This window comes from Mirounga leonina, unplaced genomic scaffold (assembly GCF_011800145.1).
Source record: "Mirounga leonina isolate KUSES-001 unplaced genomic scaffold, KU_Mleo_1.0 Mir_154, whole genome shotgun sequence".
Classification (NCBI taxonomy): domain Eukaryota; kingdom Metazoa; phylum Chordata; class Mammalia; order Carnivora; family Phocidae; genus Mirounga; species Mirounga leonina.
The window spans coordinates 28,742,799-28,761,852 of NW_023270389.1; the positions used below are offsets into that span (position 1 = coordinate 28,742,799).

Sequence of the window (19,054 nt, forward strand, 5' to 3'; positions counted from 1 at the left end):
CATGAGTATAAACATTTATACACCACAACTTAGATGGCCTGAGCTAAGCACAGAAAGTTACAGACTTTTTAACATTGCCTTAAGTCAGTATTCAGACAATGTCCAATATTATCAAAAGTTGCCAAATTGTTACATTTAAACATAGGTTAAGAGGTAGGAAAACTGATGAGTTCACCCAAGTTCAAATATTAGGGGAAAAAACACTTTATTCAAGAAACAGAAAAGGAGTCATTTGGTGCCATGCTTTTATTCAAATGAAAGGGGAAAAACTACACTGTACCAGGAAATAGCAAATATGACAGTATTTTACAGCACAGCATCTTAAAAAAACCTGTAAGCAATGCTCTAGAGTGGACAGGTAAGCACACCATACACTGTACATTGCCCAACAGTGTCCATGAAACCTTAATTAAAAAGCTGAACTTGGCTTTAAACAGCCAAATAAAAACTGAAACAGTCATTCTAAAACAAAATTCAAAAGTCAAGAGGAACTGAAAGCTTTCCAAAGCTGCGTCAAACAGAATTTGACAGGCTACACTGGAAACCCTGACAAGTGTTTGGCAAACTTAAACTCAATCATCATCATCATAATTTGACCTCTAACAATGAAAGCACCAGTGTGTTTCAGTAAGGTTGATGGAAATCTCCAGACTTTATGAAATGCCATAATTTTCATTTGTATAATTTTTAAAACATAATTTTTTTAAAAAGCTGCACCATAATAAAAAAAAATCTGCAGACTTAAAGAAATATATCCATATTCCTTCTATATTAATAAAGTAAAATATTATTCTGAGAGCAATGAACTTCTGTGGCAATGTTCACGTTCTACCTTTAGACATTATGGACATTCATTGTTGGACACACATAAATTTAGGAAGAAAGGGTGGTCCTACTTAGCTTTATATAGTTCCTCCATTGTCTTGCAGCCAATTTTAAAAAATTTAATGGCCAAGTAATATCACAAAGAAGATTGATTTGGTAAGGGAAATTTGATTGAAAAGAACAAATTTAGTAATGTAAAGTGCTTATTAATTCTCCCTTTGACTATTATTTACCGTATTTCGATTAGATTTACTATTTTTTTAAACTAGGCTTAATCTAAACATGTATCTGGCAATCATTTCCTTCTGTGATAGAAACTGTTGTCTGAAAGGTAAAATGTGCAAGTCCCCATTCTTAATATTCATATATTATATACACAATATGTATACACTTAAAATATAAGAGTTACATATCCTGGTCTCTTACATGCAAACAGTAGATCACAAATAGTTTTGAGCTACACATATATCTTGCACAGGTATTGGAAAAAAATCTGTGAAATTTTTTTTTACAGTTTTAACAAATATACATAAATATAAGAACATAAATTACAGTAAAATATTGACAGCATTTGAGAAAATGTTGATAACCCAGATGCACTGATGCCTAAAGGCCTTATAATAATAGAAAAGTACAGTTCAGGGACATCTCATTCCTATTCTCTTTTAAAATAAGTAAATACATCATATGATATTAGTTATTTCTCTAAACAACTCAATTAGAGAAATGTATATATTTTAGTCTCTACTTCCCACGAAAGAAAACCAACCCTGCATCTCATTTATGATACAATAGTGTCTCTCCCCTCTACGTGTACACAGTTGTCACAACACTGAAACATAACAGGGTCACATAATCATTCAAGTCTTTTCCTGAGAATGAAGTTTTTCCCCAACTAACCCTCTGATACATTGTTAAAGGAACAAAGATCATGTAGAGAAGATTTCAAGTGTGTACTTTAAGCTGTTCCACTTGAAAAGGATAAAAAAAGAAAAACTCAATATAAGTAAAATAATGTGAAGCTATTTTAAAATTAAAATGTAGCCCTTTGTACATGTTTAAAAATTCTAAATATATTTTTTGTATCAGTTATAAATATAATGTAAGGACCTCTTGAGAACTTGTGGCAGGAAGTCTTACATCTTCAGATTGAAAGACTACTCTCAAAGTGTCCTTCACTTCTGCCAGCTTATAAAGTGACTTACTTTAAAAGAGATAGAAATCCTTTTTTGTTAAAAGAACAATCTAAATTATTCTGAGTTGGCCAGAAGTGGTGTAAAAACAGCACTGATTTAATCAGCAACTTCTTAGAACATATTCTTGGTTAAGCTCATGTGGTTTAAAGCGAACCTACTAGCAGCTCTTTACAATACCTCCTCTTATTTAATAGAGAAATGTTAATACTTGAGTGAATAATAAATACAGAATTGTAAATACTTAGAATAATTCTTGCAAATGCTCTAACACCATTAAAACATGAGGGTTATTGTAAAACTAAACACTAGTGTTTGTCTTAGCATCGTAAGAAAGGTGCGAGTTATTTCTGAAGGCGCATTTCCTACGCTCGTGATCTCCACATGAAACAAAATACAAAGGTATCTTAGATTAAACCCCCAGGAGAGAAAAACAGAAAAATAAACCATCTGAAGACAAGAACGTACATTAAAAAGTTAAAAAAAAACAACAACAACAAATAAAACACATAATTTGTAATCTTAGCCATATTTCAACCATAAGTCCAACTAGTGTCCATGAGAATTCAGTGCTTCAGTGTGTCTACTATCAAGCAGGTGAACCCGATGACACAAATCTCCATTTGTGAATCAGAACATTTCCTTCATCACTTGGACTTTACCACCTATGTGAGAATCTTCTGCACTCCAAAATACTGTGGCTTACATTCCAGTTGTTCATGACAACAGAGCTTAATGTTCAGTTTCAATTAATAAAAGTTTTGTTGACAATCAGAAAGATTTTCTATAGGCAGGAAAGATGAAGTGCAAATTTACCACGAATGTTCTGAAGCAAGTATTTCCCAACTCCTATGCTTTAGTGGGTAGAAGTTTTTTGGGTGTTACTGGTCTCTTGGTCTGCCATAAATGACTATGAATGGTAATCGCATCAACACTGGCAGATAAAGTTTTAGCAGGTATGTGGCTAAACTGTTTCCTGTCAGAATTATATTTGTACAGTCCCTCAATCATTTTTTTAGTGATAGATTTAGGGCCTATCCCAGTCAGTTTATTAATTTCTTCAGTTTCTGGGCAGTAAGTATACAAAGACCTGAATTGGCAGCCTGAATCCCGGAACAAGATTAAGAAGTTGTTGGCATCTGACTTCTCCATTTCCTTCAGAATAAAACAGAAAACAAAAAACAAAAACAATAAAAACTCTTAAACATTTCACTGTATAAAATTTATATAATTGTTTTACCCCTATCTTGGTCAAATATTATGACATGATTTAAAATACAAATTCTGAAGAACTAAAAATGTATATTATAAAAGCAAAATACACTATAATTAACAATGTATGTGAACACTTCACTTCTGAGGTTCTCTTGGCTCTGTGTGGATATTATTATCGTTCAGGAAGATTTGAAATATCTGCTAAATCTTGATCTTAGTCAAACAACATTAACAAACCAGGCACTGATTATCAACTTTGCAATACAGCCTCCTTTTAAAAAAGGAAAATTACGTTACTTACATTTATGAAACATGAACAAGTAGCTCTGGGCAAGAAAAGAACTTATAATTTTATATTATTATCTAAGTCTATCCTAGTCTTAATTAAGTCAGTCTTCTAAAACCCCATTTGAAAGTGAACTAACTCAATCTAAAGTTAAAACATAGCTAGAGATCTTTTAAATACTGTTGAAATCCTAGGAGGAGATGAAGGGTATTTTCTCTTGAATTGGTAGCAGAGAAGACTCCCACAATTTTAGAATACTGCCAAATTTAATTTTCATGCAAACATACTTACCTCCAGTATTTTTTTCTTCTGACCTTCATTTACTTTTCCAGCCAAACAGCAATGAGCTAAAGCATTTTGTATTATGTGCTTATTGGATTTTGCACTGGGTTCTTTGTAGAGCTTTGGTCCTGTGATAACAATTTAGCAGCAAAATAAAAATACCATTCCTAAGTCAGAAATACTGTTTAAATGATGTAATTGTTCCTATACTGAGGAAACACTAACAAAAAGTCAAAATCTGTGCCTAAAGGCATCTGAGTGGCTGTACTCCAATCGGAACATTGTTTTATCCACACAGGGAGACATCTTAAGGACCTTGCCAAGGCTGCTCTGAGACCGTAGCGCTAGAAATCAGACAGGTCGTAATTGCCACACTGCTTCACCTTCTTTCTCAAGTCTGCTATGGTTACTGGTGAATTTAAAGCAGAATGGGCCCATGAGTAATTATAGATTTTAAAAAGACAAGAAAAAGCTTCATCTTTTTCTTCATCCACATACCTGAGTTTTTTAAGCATTTGTTTTCTTTTTTTTTTAATAAAGATTTTATTTATTTATTTGACAGACAGCACAAGCAGGGGGAGCGGCAGGCAGAGGGAGAAGCAGGCTCCCCACTGAGCAGGGAGCCCGACGCGGGGCTCGATCCCAGGACCCCGGGATCATGACCTGAGCCGAAGGCAGACGCTTAACCATCTGAGCCACCTAGGCGCCCCATAAGCATTTGTTTTCTTTAACCAATTCTACTCCTCGGTCTGCAAAGCAACGGAAGTACCTTCTGCCATTTTCCTGGAAGATTCCTACTAGGAAGGGTAGTAGAGTACAGACTCCCTACTTCATACTGACTCACCTCTGTCCCAGAACGCAAGGACTGTCCTTACCCTTCGTAGTGAGCTGAGAAACCAGCCCTGATTGGCAGCATTTATGTCTTTCTGTGATATAAATCATTCCTACCATGGCTACTATCAAGCTACCAATGGTTCTGCAGCTGGCGTAATTCCTGGAAGTTGAACAGTTTCAAGAGCCCTATGATAGGAGCTAGTCCAGCACACCACTGCCACTGTGTAGCTCTAGGTTTGAAATAGTGCCTGGCAAATATGCTTGTTAAGTGAACTTACATAGAGAAGCAGAGGGAAAAACAAGGATATACCATCCAATTCCTGGCATTAAAGGCTGTCCCACTGGCTACAGGAGTGAAATGCACATGGGAAGTCAGCAAGTGCTAACCTCCTTAGGCCTTCATGGGGCTTCCATTTCTAGTGGGTCACATGTGGACGGAGGCAGTCTCCACTGCCCCCTGCTCTCCCCCTGCACATTCTCCTATACCTTTCCACTTTAGATCCCAATGGCTGCTCACGTTCCTTCTCATTTTCTCTCCTGATTCATTTCTTTTCAAGTGTCTTACATTCTGTTCAATTTGCTTTTGTTTCAGTAATGCCTACCCAAATAAAGGCTGGAAGAGGATCAGATGTGAGGCTGGATGCCTTCCCGGATCCAATGCATTCTTATCTTTTAGAGCCCCTTCATACTTTGTTGTTGTTGTTTTTAGTAGGCTCTATGCCCAACATGGGGGTCAGACTCACAACCCCTAGATCAAGAGACAGAGCCTGCTAGGTGCCCCCATCCCAGCTTAATACATTTTAAAGATGCACAACTCTAGATACCTGAAATCCCAATGTTAGAGAGGCCTTTGTGGATTCTAGCCTTTTCTCAGTACTCAGAACCTATGTATTGCTGGTAGAACCTCTCTAAAACTTCTTTAGACCCAAACCAGAACACAGATATGGTCAGCATCTTAAAAAAAGAAGTAGAGGGATGAGGTATAAGTGGTACTGCTAATTTTGTTTAGAAACTGATCTCAATTCATCTGGGACAAGTCACTGCCTCCCTAAGTGCAACCGTATCACAGAAACTGACCTCCCTGAAAGGGATCATCTGCACTCTGTGTTCTTGATCAGACTCCCCCGTGTCTAGACCAAGAGAAGAGCCCATGAAACTTTCATTAGGATAGCCTATATTTGTTCTCATGACTGTGTTAAATTAAAATGTCTCCCCAAAAATACAGACCCTGACCTGTGTATTCTGTTCCAGAAGCCACTGAAGAAGTTGTTGATGCATTTTCCCAGTCCTTCTCCCCATTTCGACTGCCGCAACGACTTGGAGACAAGAAGCCTTCTACAGACTCGGATCTAAATGGTAAATAAAACATTTTTTATGTCTCAAACAGAAGACTATTTGGGGGTCAGAAGGGATATATGTGAAAGTACCAACCAAAATCAACCTAGAAGCTTAAAAATCAAAAGCTGGTGTAGCTGCCTTATTCCAGCTATACATCCAAGTGCCTGGACACAACGGGCACTCCGTACGTACCTGCTCACTGAGAGGATCAGTGTTTTCCCACGTGAAAACTGGCAATTACTGCAACAGGATGGTGATACAAAGATCACAGCTCAGAACTCATGCCTGTCACTACACACATTCTCTTTCTATATGGGTATTAGAGTGTGACATAATGAAATAGAACTTCAGTTTCTAATCTACATCCAAGAGAGACAGTACAAAAGGGATTTTTCCCAAGTTAGGCAGCCTCACTTTGGAATTATTCTGTGGGGGGAAAGTAGAGAGGCTGGCACTTATATAGATGATGTGCTATTTCTGCACACTATGATTTTACCACAACCATGTCAGCAATTACTGTTAATGTTTTATAGTTTATAAAAAGTATCTTATCAATGTCAGTAATCATAAAAGATAAAGAACAGTCAAATATGAATAGCCTCTTTATACGTAAACTTATTTTAACAGAAACACAAACAGTCCCAGTCAGCAAAACTATAAAAATTTGTTATTCATTCATTATAAAATACAACATAATTGCTGGAAACATTCTTTTCTGTGAAAAATGTTCACATTATGGATTTACCTTGGTGTCCTCTTGCCTGAATGCACACTCTCGTTATCACCTGTGTTCAGTGATGCCAAAGAAAGGCTAGAGACTGAAAAAACACGATAAATTCGTGATCCTGAATAAAAACAAAATTAGAAATTTAAAAGGAGCAACTAGAAAAGAGTCTGTTCATTAGATAACACCAGCATATGAAAACTGAGCTTCTGTAGTTTCTTTTTTTTTTTACTTTTACTCTAAACACATAGTATGCTTGCATGCATATATGCACAATTTATTTAAAATTAGCAGTGTACCTACTTTTAAGAAATAATGATAAAACTAATTGCTGTTAGGATTTATTCCAAAAGGAAAGTGGTTAATATGAGACACTGATATTGTAACTGTAAGAAAAAAGTTAACAAAAGAAATTAACAAAAAGAATAAAATATATTTAGGAATATTTAATTCCTATGTGGGAAATTAATTTACTAATTTTAGCCAGTACTAGGTATCAAAAAATTCTGTTGGCTAGAAAAGGCAGAGTTCTCTTTAAACAGTCAATGTTATATTATTTTTCCTCAGTTTTAAAGTAACTATGGGAATTCTCTAAAGTTTTCCATGGGGTTTAGTTTTAATAAAATATATATTTTTTTAAAAAGTGAGTATGTGTGCTGAGTTTTAGGATACGTTCTCTCAACTACAAAAATTATAGATTTGGACATTTGACCATTTCTGTCTTAAAGGAGGGACTCATGAACTCTTGCTTTTATATTCCTTATTATACCAATGTGTTTATGTATTTCCGTGCATACAATGTTTATCCTTAAATGGACAAGTATGGAAATGGTATTAACAATTCAGAGAGATTATATCTGAGGGCAGAGTTCCCTGATAGGTTAGTATTTATACTGGATGCTTTAGCACTCACACTGGCTCTACTGAATATATGCATGCACACATAACACACTTAAGTCATAAAAAACATTTGCTCATTTTGGTTTTACAAATTAGGAGCATGCATCATCTCAAATTGTGTATCCAATTTAGCATACCAAAGCACAGTCGAGTTAGTATGACAAACCAGGCTGGTGTTTTTTTATGAACAGACTCTTCATAATAAGCTGTGTTACCTGGAGGACCTTTTATTGGTGTTTTGGGAGACTCGATATGATCTCTGTGAATAGATTTTGGGCGCTGTTTTTTTTGTTTTGCTATTTGAGGACGGGGTTTAATTACTGTATCCATGTCTTCCATTAGTTTCAGTTGTTTTCGCCTCATATACTCCTGTCTGATAAATTCTCTGCGCGCTTTCTCATCTTCCTTCTTCTGACGCTCTTCCTCAGTTTTACGCCTAAGAAACCAAATGGTTGAATTTCTTATTCTGCACACTAAAGAGGGAGTATGGCTTTGATGCGAGAAGGGAGAATTATTACATTTCAGCACCTTGGGAAAAAATGGTTTGTTTAAAATACGCTTGAGATAATTTAGATCATTAAAATATACATAAACATACCATTAGTAAATGACTGCTTTTAAAAAATATGTGTGTAAAAACCAGTGAAGTTTTTTTAAATTAATGTTTCTGGAGAACATTACTTTGAAATGCCTCAAACTTAGGATAAAAATGTACAAGCGACCAATACTTTAGGAAAATAACTTGTAAAGAGCACCAGAAATCAGCATTAATTCAGTTGTCTCCATACGCTGCAAACGTCTGAACAAGCTGTTAAGTATCCCTGAGAAAGCACAGCCCAGCTGCATACCCTCAGCACTCAGATCCAGGGCCGGCACGGCCCTAGCCTTTACCTCGTTTCCTCTTTCTTATGCTCCATCTCTGCTTCCAGCTGCTGTTTCCGAAGCTGAGTCTCCTTCTCCCTCCGCAGTCGTTTCTCCAGCAAAGCTGCCCGTTTCATTGCCATATCATTTTCTGCTTTTTGGTCATCCTAAGCATGGATTTCATTGAAAAACGTGTAATGTTGTGTGCACCAATATTCTCATTTTCAATTGTGGTCACATTTATAACTGAAAATTCAAACTATCTAGTCATCCTTATTCCAATCCCACCATATGTGGACATGTTCCAGAAATTATGAAGGAATAAGTGAATCAGGGGCGCCTGGGTGGCTCAGTCGGTTAAGTGTCTGCCTTCAGCTCAGGTCACTCAGTGGGGAGTCTGCTTCTCCCTCTGACCCTCCCCCCCCACCCTTGTGCGCTCTCTCAAATAAAATATTTTTTTTAAAAAAGGTGAATTAAAGTGGTAACAGTTCTATCAACTACCAAAGGACACTTAAACTTACTTAATAACATGTTTACAAAACCTAGGAAGTTTGCAAAGAACAACCGTAACGAGGGGAAAAAAAGGGGCGGAGGTTTTTTTTTTTAAACCTTAATAAATAACTTAAAAGCAGGGAGTTTTCCCTCAATTTTAAAAATTGCATTCAAACTAGGGCACCTGGCTGGCTCAGTCGGAAGAGCACACGACTCTTGATCTTAGCGTCATGAGTTTGAGCCCCATGTTAGGTGTGGAGATTACTTAAAAATAAAATCTTTTTAAAAACTGCATTAAAAATTGTATTTAAAATACATGCTCAATAAAGAAAACTCAAGTAAAAGTACCCAAAAATTAGCTATATGGTTATATCACATAAATGAAACCACTGCCACATGACAGAATGGACATGAAGGTACAGATATGCTGCCTGTTTCACCCTGAAGGATTCTCTCCCTTCCGTTTTCCTTCCTCTGCAAGGAACAGAGGTAGCCAGGGTCTCTAAAATTAGTAAACTGTATCTACTCATGTCTACAGTAGCATTCTATTAAAAATTAGTCATGAGACTAAACATGACTCACGTTCAAATTTCTAAACTTTAAAAGGGGCTAAAGGGCAATCACCCTGAGAACAACTTTAAAATAAGTTACAAATTTCCAATATTAAATGAGCAAAAGTAAAACTAGCGACTGTAATCACTTCAGTATTCTTAGGTTCTTATTCCAGTAGGACTGCTGTTTTAATTTAAAATCTTAAATTATAAACTGATGCTGTTGAGTGTTTTTTTCCTCTGTATTCCAAATTGTGGAGCTAGACAGGATCAGAGATGATCTTTAGTTCCTTAATTAAAAAAAGAAACAAGAGTAACACATCCACATGTTTCTGATTATTAAAAAAATATTCTTTCCTATAGGTAATTTGGAAAATACAGGAAAACAAAGATGAAGAAAATGGGTAATTAGGAGAAAAATTTAAAAATACTAAGCTCTTGTTTTTCTAATACCTATGATAAATTTTAAGATCTTGACCATCAAAAGGTGATATTGTTCAATATTTGTGTTGGCTGGCTACAGTACGTTGTATACAATATCAATACTGAGATTAGGAGTCATATGCTAGACCTTTATCCAATGCTTTTAAAAGGAGCTATTTCTGTTCAAACTATATATGTTACTTTTAAATGTTTCACCTTGCAAGATTATGTCTGGTCAATTTTTTAAAAAGATTTTTAAGATTTTTATTTTTATTTATTTGTCAGAGAGCGAGCACAAGCAGGGGGGGTGGCAGGCAGAGGGAGGAGGAGGGTCCCTGTGATGCAGGACTTGATCCCAGGACCCTGGAATCATGACCTGAGCCAAAGGCAGACACTTAACCAACTGAGCTACCCAGGCATCCCTTAAAAAATTTTTTAAGAAACATAAAAGGAAAGAAAATTTTAAAAAAACTAAAATATTCTTACATGCAATGCCAAATTATGTGCTTTTTACAAACTGACAACTCTTGGAAGAGATCCAAATAGCTTAACATTTTTTTAAAAGGCTTTTGTAAAAGCAAGCAAGAGAGGCAGAGGAGTAAAAACAGCATATCTAAACATGTACCATGACCTTGGTGAAAGGAAGACTGTTCAGTGTGCTTGGATGTTACTACAGTCCACCAAGGGGAGCCCCAAAATATATTTCAGGGTTAGTGGCAGGCTTGTAACAAAAGGGACTACTTTTAAAAGATGTAAGCACATCAACTAAAACCAAACCCATCTAATGATGATGCCCAAAACGATGAAGATTAGTATTACCTTAAAAAAGAATCCACAGCATACTTTCTGGTCATCATCAAATTGTTCTTTATCACTTTCTCCATCATATTTTTCAACAGATACATCAGCCTTTTCAGGAGGTTTCAGATCTGAGAGGGAAACTTCAATCAGGTTAACATTTTTAGGAGCAGCAGGTGGGAAAACAGGTTTAGGAGGAGGCTCTGCAGGCAGGTTCAGCTGGTCCTCATTTGGCGTCAGTCGGATGGTCTCTGTGATAGGCTGGGACAGGACTTCAGAAACTGTTGACTCAAGAGGCCTGATCTCCTTTTCTTCTGGGTTATGTACATGCTGTCCCGCGGGCCCTTTGGATTCCAGTTCTTCCTTTTTAACTTCTTCCTTTTTAACTTCTTCCTTAGGTTTGGATTCCTTTAACTGAGGCTCTCCATCATCCCCAAAACATACAAATGACCTAGTCTGAATAGGAACCTGACTTGGTGAAAACCTCCGTAACCGAGGAAGACTATCCACAGACCTAGGGGGTGTCAGCGTTCGATTCAAAGGTGTTATTTTTAATTCATTTGGCCTAGGAGTCCTTTGATTTTTAACAGAAAAAGATGTGCTCTTCCTGTTGGAAGACTGTGGGGATGGATGGGTAGGACGGGGGGCATCTGACGAGAAGGGTGCAATGGCTGACGACAGGCCTGCCTGCCTGGAAGGTTTAAAATCTCGGATCTGTTTTTGTGGAGAGGGCTGAGGAGGTGAAATCACCCAGGACTGCTGCTCCCTCATCTGCATTAACATCTCCTGCTGAAGTGACAAGCGCTGCATTTCTTGTTGTAGAAAATGGAGAGATGAATTTAACTTTTCAATGGACTTTGTATATTCTAAGATCTCTCCCTCATTTAAAGTCTCCTCCGAGGGGCTTGCCAGGTTCCACTGCTTCTCTGGATCAATGGGTGTGGTTGGAGACTTCAGCCATTTGGCTTGAGGATTCTCCATGCTTTCCTTCAGATCCGCCAGAGACTTACTCCTCTGTCCATTAGCCTTTTGTGAATCCTTTTCTTTTGCTCGATCGGTATACACTTTCTCATCTTCTGCACCGGCTGCTTCCTCTCGAAGAGGGGAAATGCCATCCCCTCTCTTTTTCACCACAGTAAGAAATGCCGTCCTTCCCATCTTCTGCCTCTGCTTAGTGAAAGCAGCCTCCATCTTCTTCTTCTGGGCTTCTATAGCACGCCTTTTTTCTTCCAGTTTCATCCTAAGATGCACCATTTCAGAGGCCAACAGCTGGGTAGTGTCCCGGCCTTGTGGAAGGCCTGTTTCTTCTGGAATTTGTCCCCAAGCAACCACGTGCGGAATATTAAGTTCAGAGCCTTCTGGCGTAGTTTTCTGAGAACTGCTCCCGCTACTTTTCCCATCAGTATGATTCAGTTTCCTGAATTTCTGTTCAGCAAAGCTGGTCATTTTAACTCCGGCACTAGAAGAAGCACTGCTACCTGGTTGAGACTTGGTACTTACAGTACTTGGACAAGGACTCAAAGCTTCTCTGGGGTTGCTGGTTCGAATATCATAATCCTGAAGAAATTTAGATGCGTCGTCCATGTCAGAGTCTAAGCTTACAGTATAATCTCTCAAAGAAGAATCTTCATCCATGGTTTCAGGGATATCTTCTGAAGGAACATGAATTCCAGTGTCTACTTCAGTATTATCGGTTATGGGACTCAAGGCACCTTTTGTATCAGTTATGTTATCAGGACTAGACTGATTTAGCTTGATGTTTGAATTTAGGATACTCATTTCCTGGTTATGAAGAAAGAAGCCATTAGCAATGTGGTCTGGCTGAGATGTATGGGGAGATTTTTCAGTATCATGAATTATTTGTAATGCTTCTTCAATGCTTGGTGTCTCGATCTGATTGCCAAACTCATCTACAAGTACTCTATTTTGTAAAGCTCCGTTTGGAAGCTTATAATGAATATTCTCATTGGAATTTAGTTCATTTGTATTAAGGGGCGTGTAAGATTTGAGGCCACTGTGAGAGTCTATATCAAGTTCTTCTTCAATGCCTTCTGCTTCCTCTTCTCCATTTACTGGCTTAAAGGACAAGTTTTTCCTAACATTTTTAGATACACGATTACTGTTCAGAGTAAGTCCTTCATTACTAATAGAACGAGTGATTCCTCGGTTTGGAGTGGATCTGTGTACAGTATTTTCTTTATCAAAAGAAATATCAAATGAAACTCCATGCACTGATGATCTACAAAACATTTAAAGAAAAAAAATCCTTAAACACACCCAGAAAAGAAATGATTTGATACCCTTTAACAATTATTTAAAATTATACTTCCTTTCTTTTCCCATTTCTCATAATCCTATTGTGCTCAAGGTAAGTGTGGGTTACTGGGCTACCTTTAACATTTAGCCCCTTTGAACTCTCAGTCATCTGCCTACATTGCCCTTTTCAAAGTGAGGTACTAATTGCAAGTTGGCTATCAACAAAACAGAGAGAAAGAATTAGCATTTCTTTCTCTCTCTTTTTAAATTACTGAAGTATAGTTGACCATGTTATATTAGTTGCAGGTGTACAATATAGCGATTCAATAAATAGCATTTATTGATAATGTGAATATACTAAAAATAATTCCCTTTGTTTACCTTTTCTCTTTGGGCCATGTCCCTATGAAACCATCAACATAGGACATAGATGAAGACCTTCTAATTCCTCCTTCAAATGCGAAAAAGAGAAAGTCATTGAAAGTATGTAAAAAATTTTAACTTACAGCTTAACAGATTTCAAATATTTCAGGATTCATTAAGAGCACTAAAAAGTAAGTAGGTGGGATATATGGAGAAATAGAGATCATTTTATTAAGAAAAGCAAGCACAGAGAAACAAATTAACCTTTTAGTGTATATATTAACACTTTTCCAAAAAAAAAAAAAAGACTAGATATTTTTATTTACATTTATTCTCAATCATTTCCCAGTTAACCTAGGTTTTTTCAAAAATACTACCTGAAGCTGAAGAATGAGCTTGGGAGCGTGAATGTCTAGAAGGCAAATGATGAGAGTGTGTAAATGCAGCTCCTTCCCCACTGCAATGTAGAATAAATTAAAAATGTTTTAATATGTTTTAGTTCTTTAATATAAACTTTACACAGAACGGCTGAAATTAGAAACAACATTATCACCTCTGACTCTGCATCCTAAATTAAAAAAAAAAAAAGGAAACACATTGTTTAAACCAAACATGGCCGTTAGTATATGTATCTCTATGTATTTTATATCTTTTAGTCAAAGAGCCTGAAATATTTTCATACACACCTCAATGGCCTTGTGAGATAAGATACAGCATATTATTTTCATTTTACAAATAGAAAAACAAATGAGTAAGTTAAATGAAAGTCATCAGCTGGAAATATTTAAGTCTCTAGAAACTACATGTATAATAAACCCTTGTAAAAGATCCTGACAGCCTCCCTGCTCACGGACCTGTGTCTGTACATCTCTAACAGTTACATCAAAATTAATATTAATATACTGAGCTGCACCTTGAAGACCTCAATGCCTATAAAGATAGGAAGCTTTCCTATTTCTTAATTCGACCCCATTCAAATTAATTCAGGGGATGAGGTAGTCTATTTCTCAAATTATCATGACATGTGGCCCAAATTTAATTTTTCTCCAAGTTTAAAGTCTGTTGTAGCCTACCTTATAGTCAAGTGCAGAAGTTACACGTCCCAACCCCTAATCAATTGAGAATAAATTGGGGAACAGGATGTTATGTAGTGACTTCTGTAGTCCCCCTTCAAATGACATCTTTTGGCTATTGTAAACTGAGAACATGAACAAGTCAACCAAAAAGTGCAAATGAAACAACAATATCGTGTTCTTACTATTTAATGAAAGCTTTATCAGTGAGCTTCTAAAGGCAACAATACCTGGAAAACTTGCATAACCTTGTCTCCAAAGCAAATGCTTATCTGCTTCCGTGTGCCTTTCGCCCCTAAACTGCACATATTTTCTCTCAGAGGACTATCAGGAAGTACTCACCTGCCCCCTATCATGTTTGTTTCTGTTATCCCTCCAACATCACTGCCCCTGTTTCTACTCTCCCTTACATCTATGATAGGAGGCTAATCCTGAAGATACACAAGTTAGTAATTAAAATATATTCACTCTCTTCTTCTCCAGATAATGGCTAAAGTGTTTTAAATTCTTATGAATTGCCTCACTTTCACATCTGCATCTAGTGTAACTGCTGAGCAGGTTAGTGGTCAAGTGTGTGGATTAGCTGCTACAAATGTTTTTTGCTTTGCCTGTCTTCTTCCTTTGTTTTCCCCTCACAACTTCATTAGGGTCATTCACATTTGTACATGTGACTGCATTATTCTCAGGAAGAGTGGAAACTTTTGACTCCTTCCTGCAAAGTTCTACAATGGGAGAGCTCCAGTGGACCACGTGGGGACTTACAGAAATGAGAGGATTAGTAGGATCCTAGAATGACAGCTACACAGTGTCTCTTCAAGGAAAAGAATTTAGACATCCATCTGCTAGGAAAAATGAGTAAGGGCAGCCACTGAGATATCTGAGAAACAGAAAAGAGACGAGTCTTCCAGAGGGCCGTAAGACATTTTCCACTGTCAGAAATGTGAAGACGGTCCAACTAAGGTTCCTAAAAATAGTAATTTTGGGATAATCTAGCCTCAAAGCAGGAAGTTTCAGAGATTCTAAAGATTTAATAGTATAAGAGTCCTAACCTAGAATACTGAATGTTTTCTAAATTTTCAAGGAAGGAAATGTCACTATATAATCAACCCAGGAAAACACCAAGAAAATTAATGTGTAGAAAAAAGTTTCCTGTAGGAAAAAATATAGAGAAGCTCCTAGATCACCAATATCCTAACTTAACCTCTTTTTGTAAAATCTCAAGCATAGTTACAGAATAGAAAACTTAATGGACGTAGTAAGACAATCCATAGTAGTAAATCAGAGGGTAGGGAAGAAAAATGCTTTCTTAATCTGTAGGAAGGACTTTAGAGACATCAGCCAGTCCAGAGGTAAGAAGCCCTACAGAGGCAGTAAGAGTACCGAAAGGGTTCTGTCAAGGTTCCAGTTTTACACCCATTAGCACCCACTTGAGAGAGAAAACTTCTTAAATGTGTGAAGTGGGTGACAGCTCAGTACAAGTTCATATTTTTATGTTAAGCCAAGAATTCATAAAGTACTTTCAATTGCTTGTTCATCATTTTTAAAATGTAGTTTTAATGGATCTGCTTGGATTTCTGAAACGCTGCAAAATGTAACAATTTTAAACTTAAAAAAACAGATAAATTAGGAGTCCAAAGTCAATATAAATTTTAGGTTCTAATAAATACACATAAAAGACTACTTATAGGATCTGCTGAAAAACATTTTTAAACAAACTCATGTGTCTATCATATGTTTGGGTCAGAAGTCAGGATTATCCTGATAGTAAATTTTTACTTTGCTCTCAATTCAGTTCCTGATATATAAAGAACATCAAACATAAAGATTCAGTATTACAATAAACATTCTATTGTGATCGTTGTTTAGCTACAGTAACCAGCAAACAAAACAGCAAGGGAAACTACCCCAAAGATTAAAAAAATAAAAAAAATTAAAAACCCAAATAGAAATTTAAAATTCCCCCCACCCCGAGGCCTATCATTTAAGCAGTTCTCAATGATAAACAAGTTTTACAGCAAAAATTTGGTTTTAAGTTGGTTATTTGAAACTCAGAATGTATTCTCCCACTTTTGAGTGTGATTCATTAAAGCCTATTTATGAAACATTCTTTTCTGTGTAAATTCAATTACATTTAAGTTAAAACAAGCTGTAATACATGCTGTTAGCTAGTTAAAACTTAGTTCAAAGTCCAACTGAAATTTTAAAAACTAATGAAATTTTATTTTGATTTCATTAGCAAATGGACTGGAAACAGTGAAAATGAAGTCATTCTGGACTCTACCTTGAAGTGAAGTCAGAACTACACGAACTGTCCAAGATATTTGTTTTGGCTGCATTCAAGACAGGAATTGAAGGCATATCGTTCACAGGTTCAGCTACAGTAAAAGAAAAAAGCCTCAAAATTATGTATTTAGCATGTTTCTACCATTATTTCAAGAACTTCCATTTTCCTATTGTAGCATATTGAGAATTTTCTTCTTAAATAATTTTCAAAGGTAAAATTTAAAACTCTTCAAGTTCTCGCTTAAAAAATTGATTAAGGCTAACTGGGGGGAAGGAAGTCAGGGGAAGCCTAACATAAAAAATACAGATATTTAAAAATAAATCTGAGTGTCTAATTTTGTTAAAGCTTTCATAGAACTTCAGTTACATATGGTAATTTTTGTTTCTTTATGAAATAGTTGATATTCTGGTAGTCAATTAAGAGAGACAGAATTTCACTGGTCAATAATTAAACCCCCTGTAGAGTTCATGTTTTTGTAAATAACTCTGGGGAAGACTCCATTTACGTTTTGCCTTTGAGACCTAATGTAATAGCTGTTGAATATTTTGAATAGTGGGCTTCACAGATAAAAATCACAGAACACAGTGTAAGTGAAAATTCTGTATTAACTGTAAAAAGTTGTACAAATATTGTTTATGATAATTACTTAAGACACCTGTCTTTATTTTTTATTTTTATTTTTTTTTAAAGATTTTATTTATTTATTAGACAGAGAGAGACACAGCGAGAGAGGGAACACAAGCAGGGGGGTGGGAGAGGGAGAAGCAGGCTTCCCGCAGAGCAGGGAGCCTGATGTGGGACTCGATCCCAGGACCCTGGGATCATGACCTGAGCCGAAGGCAGTCGCTTAACCGACTGAGCCACCCAGGCGCCCAAGACACCTGTCTTTATTACATGGCCTTAGGGAAGGATCTTAACTTCTTTGTAGGTACTTTGATACATAATGGTTCAATAATCAGAATCTGCCCTAAGCAGCTTAGAGATGGAACAGATGAAATACTCTTTATTGCATAGTTCACAGAATTTTGCCTGAGATGCAGTGGGCACGCTGGAAGCAAGCTCATTCTACTCACTACGGTGACATGCCTTTCTCTTGACTACATATTTTTTCCTCCTTCCTGATCTTTTTCTTTTAATTTTTTTGAGAGGGAGGAGACAGAGGAGAAATAAGGGTAATGGTGAGAAAAATACCAAAATTTGGAGCCAAGGAAAGCAGCTAAGTAGTTGGGAAGCACAATAATCATGTTTTGTGTTTGGCAGGACAGCCATCAGCAGCAGAAAGAACTGGTCCTGTAGTTATGCTAGAAGAAAAGTTCTTTAGTTGAGCTAAACTTACAATTTAAAATCCTTTTTCCCCAAGAGAAATAAACCTCTGGTTTCATAATGGTAGCAAAGGAAAATTTGTTTTAGAGAAAATGCAGGAAGATTTTTTGTTCTTTATTTCTAGGGATCTTTACAGTGACCCCTTTATTTTTTAGTTTTCTTATGTGCAATCAATAGATCATGATATATAATAATCATAAAACATACCGGACTTAAAAATATATATATAAACCTTTTTATGGTTTAATGGTCAATTCAAATTGTAGGTTAAAGCCAAGACATCATTTAAGTGGATTCTGGGTAGGAATATTAAAAACTCAGCATCTAACAGGGAATAAAAGCTAGAGATGGGGGTAAAAGATGCAAAGAGAAGAAAGTAGGCCAAGAGTTAAAGCTAAAAATTCCACAACATAAGGCTTCAAATTCAGAGCTGTTCTCTCCTACATCATCTCATAGAGAATTTAGTAGCTTTAAATATTAAAATATTCAGAATTTATCAAGGCTAATAGCTGTTTTATAACAATAATAGGATTCCCTCGAACAGAATAACCAGGGGAGGTTAGATAAACTCTCCATTTTGTTTGTTCCCAGGAACACCTACTACCTCCTTGTGGACGAACGACACGAGGCTGCACAAACGAGGGCTTCACAACTTCGAACCACCAGAAGAGCTCTGCCATGAACACCAAGTAATTACTCTACGTAAGAGAGTTAAGAAAAGGAGAAAAATCAGGTAAGATTTGACCAGAAAGTAATGATAAATACAATTTTATTGTTTTACCTATTAAAATATAGGTTTAAATCTCATTCCTTCATTGGAGTATATCTAATCTAGGCTATTAAATCTGGGATAGAATATTAATGCTTATAGGTAAAATTTATAACAGCTATTCAAAACCTCTTTGCTGCTTTTCTCTATATTTCCAGAACAGTAGTCCAATTTATGTGGCAGGCATGGGTACCTCTAACTGTAGAACTCTGAGATAACGTATAAGGCACTCTTCATCCAAAGTCAATACAATACAAACAACTT

At 36.4% G+C, this 19,054-nt stretch overlaps 1 protein-coding gene across 3 annotated transcripts in view; it reads right to left on the reverse strand.

Moving 5' to 3' along the window:
* Positions 1 to 228: 228 nt before the first annotated feature.
* CAMSAP2 (calmodulin regulated spectrin associated protein family member 2) overlaps positions 229 to 19,054 on the reverse strand; it is a 109,160-nt gene continuing 90,334 nt past the window's right edge. Inside the window, exons 7-17 of one of the 3 annotated variants that reach the window (XM_035010368.1) lie at positions 18,626 to 18,719; positions 16,696 to 16,789; positions 13,719 to 13,798; positions 13,360 to 13,429; positions 10,744 to 12,961; positions 8,489 to 8,625; positions 7,813 to 8,033; positions 6,719 to 6,818; positions 5,869 to 5,984; positions 3,811 to 3,929; positions 229 to 3,173 (exon numbers count right to left, since the gene is read on the reverse strand). In XM_035010368.1, coding sequence (XP_034866259.1) covers positions 2,868 to 3,173; positions 3,811 to 3,929; positions 5,869 to 5,984; positions 6,719 to 6,818; positions 7,813 to 8,033; positions 8,489 to 8,625; positions 10,744 to 12,961; positions 13,360 to 13,429; positions 13,719 to 13,798; positions 16,696 to 16,789; positions 18,626 to 18,719 — 3,555 coding nt within the window. In that variant the 3' untranslated portion in view covers positions 229 to 2,867. Of the gene's footprint in view, positions 3,174 to 3,810; positions 3,930 to 5,868; positions 5,985 to 6,718; positions 6,819 to 7,812; positions 8,034 to 8,488; positions 8,626 to 10,743; positions 12,962 to 13,359; positions 13,430 to 13,718; positions 13,799 to 16,695; positions 16,790 to 18,625; positions 18,720 to 19,054 lie in introns of those variants that run through there. The other 2 variants (XM_035010369.1, XR_004680227.1) reach the window with 2 other exon arrangements.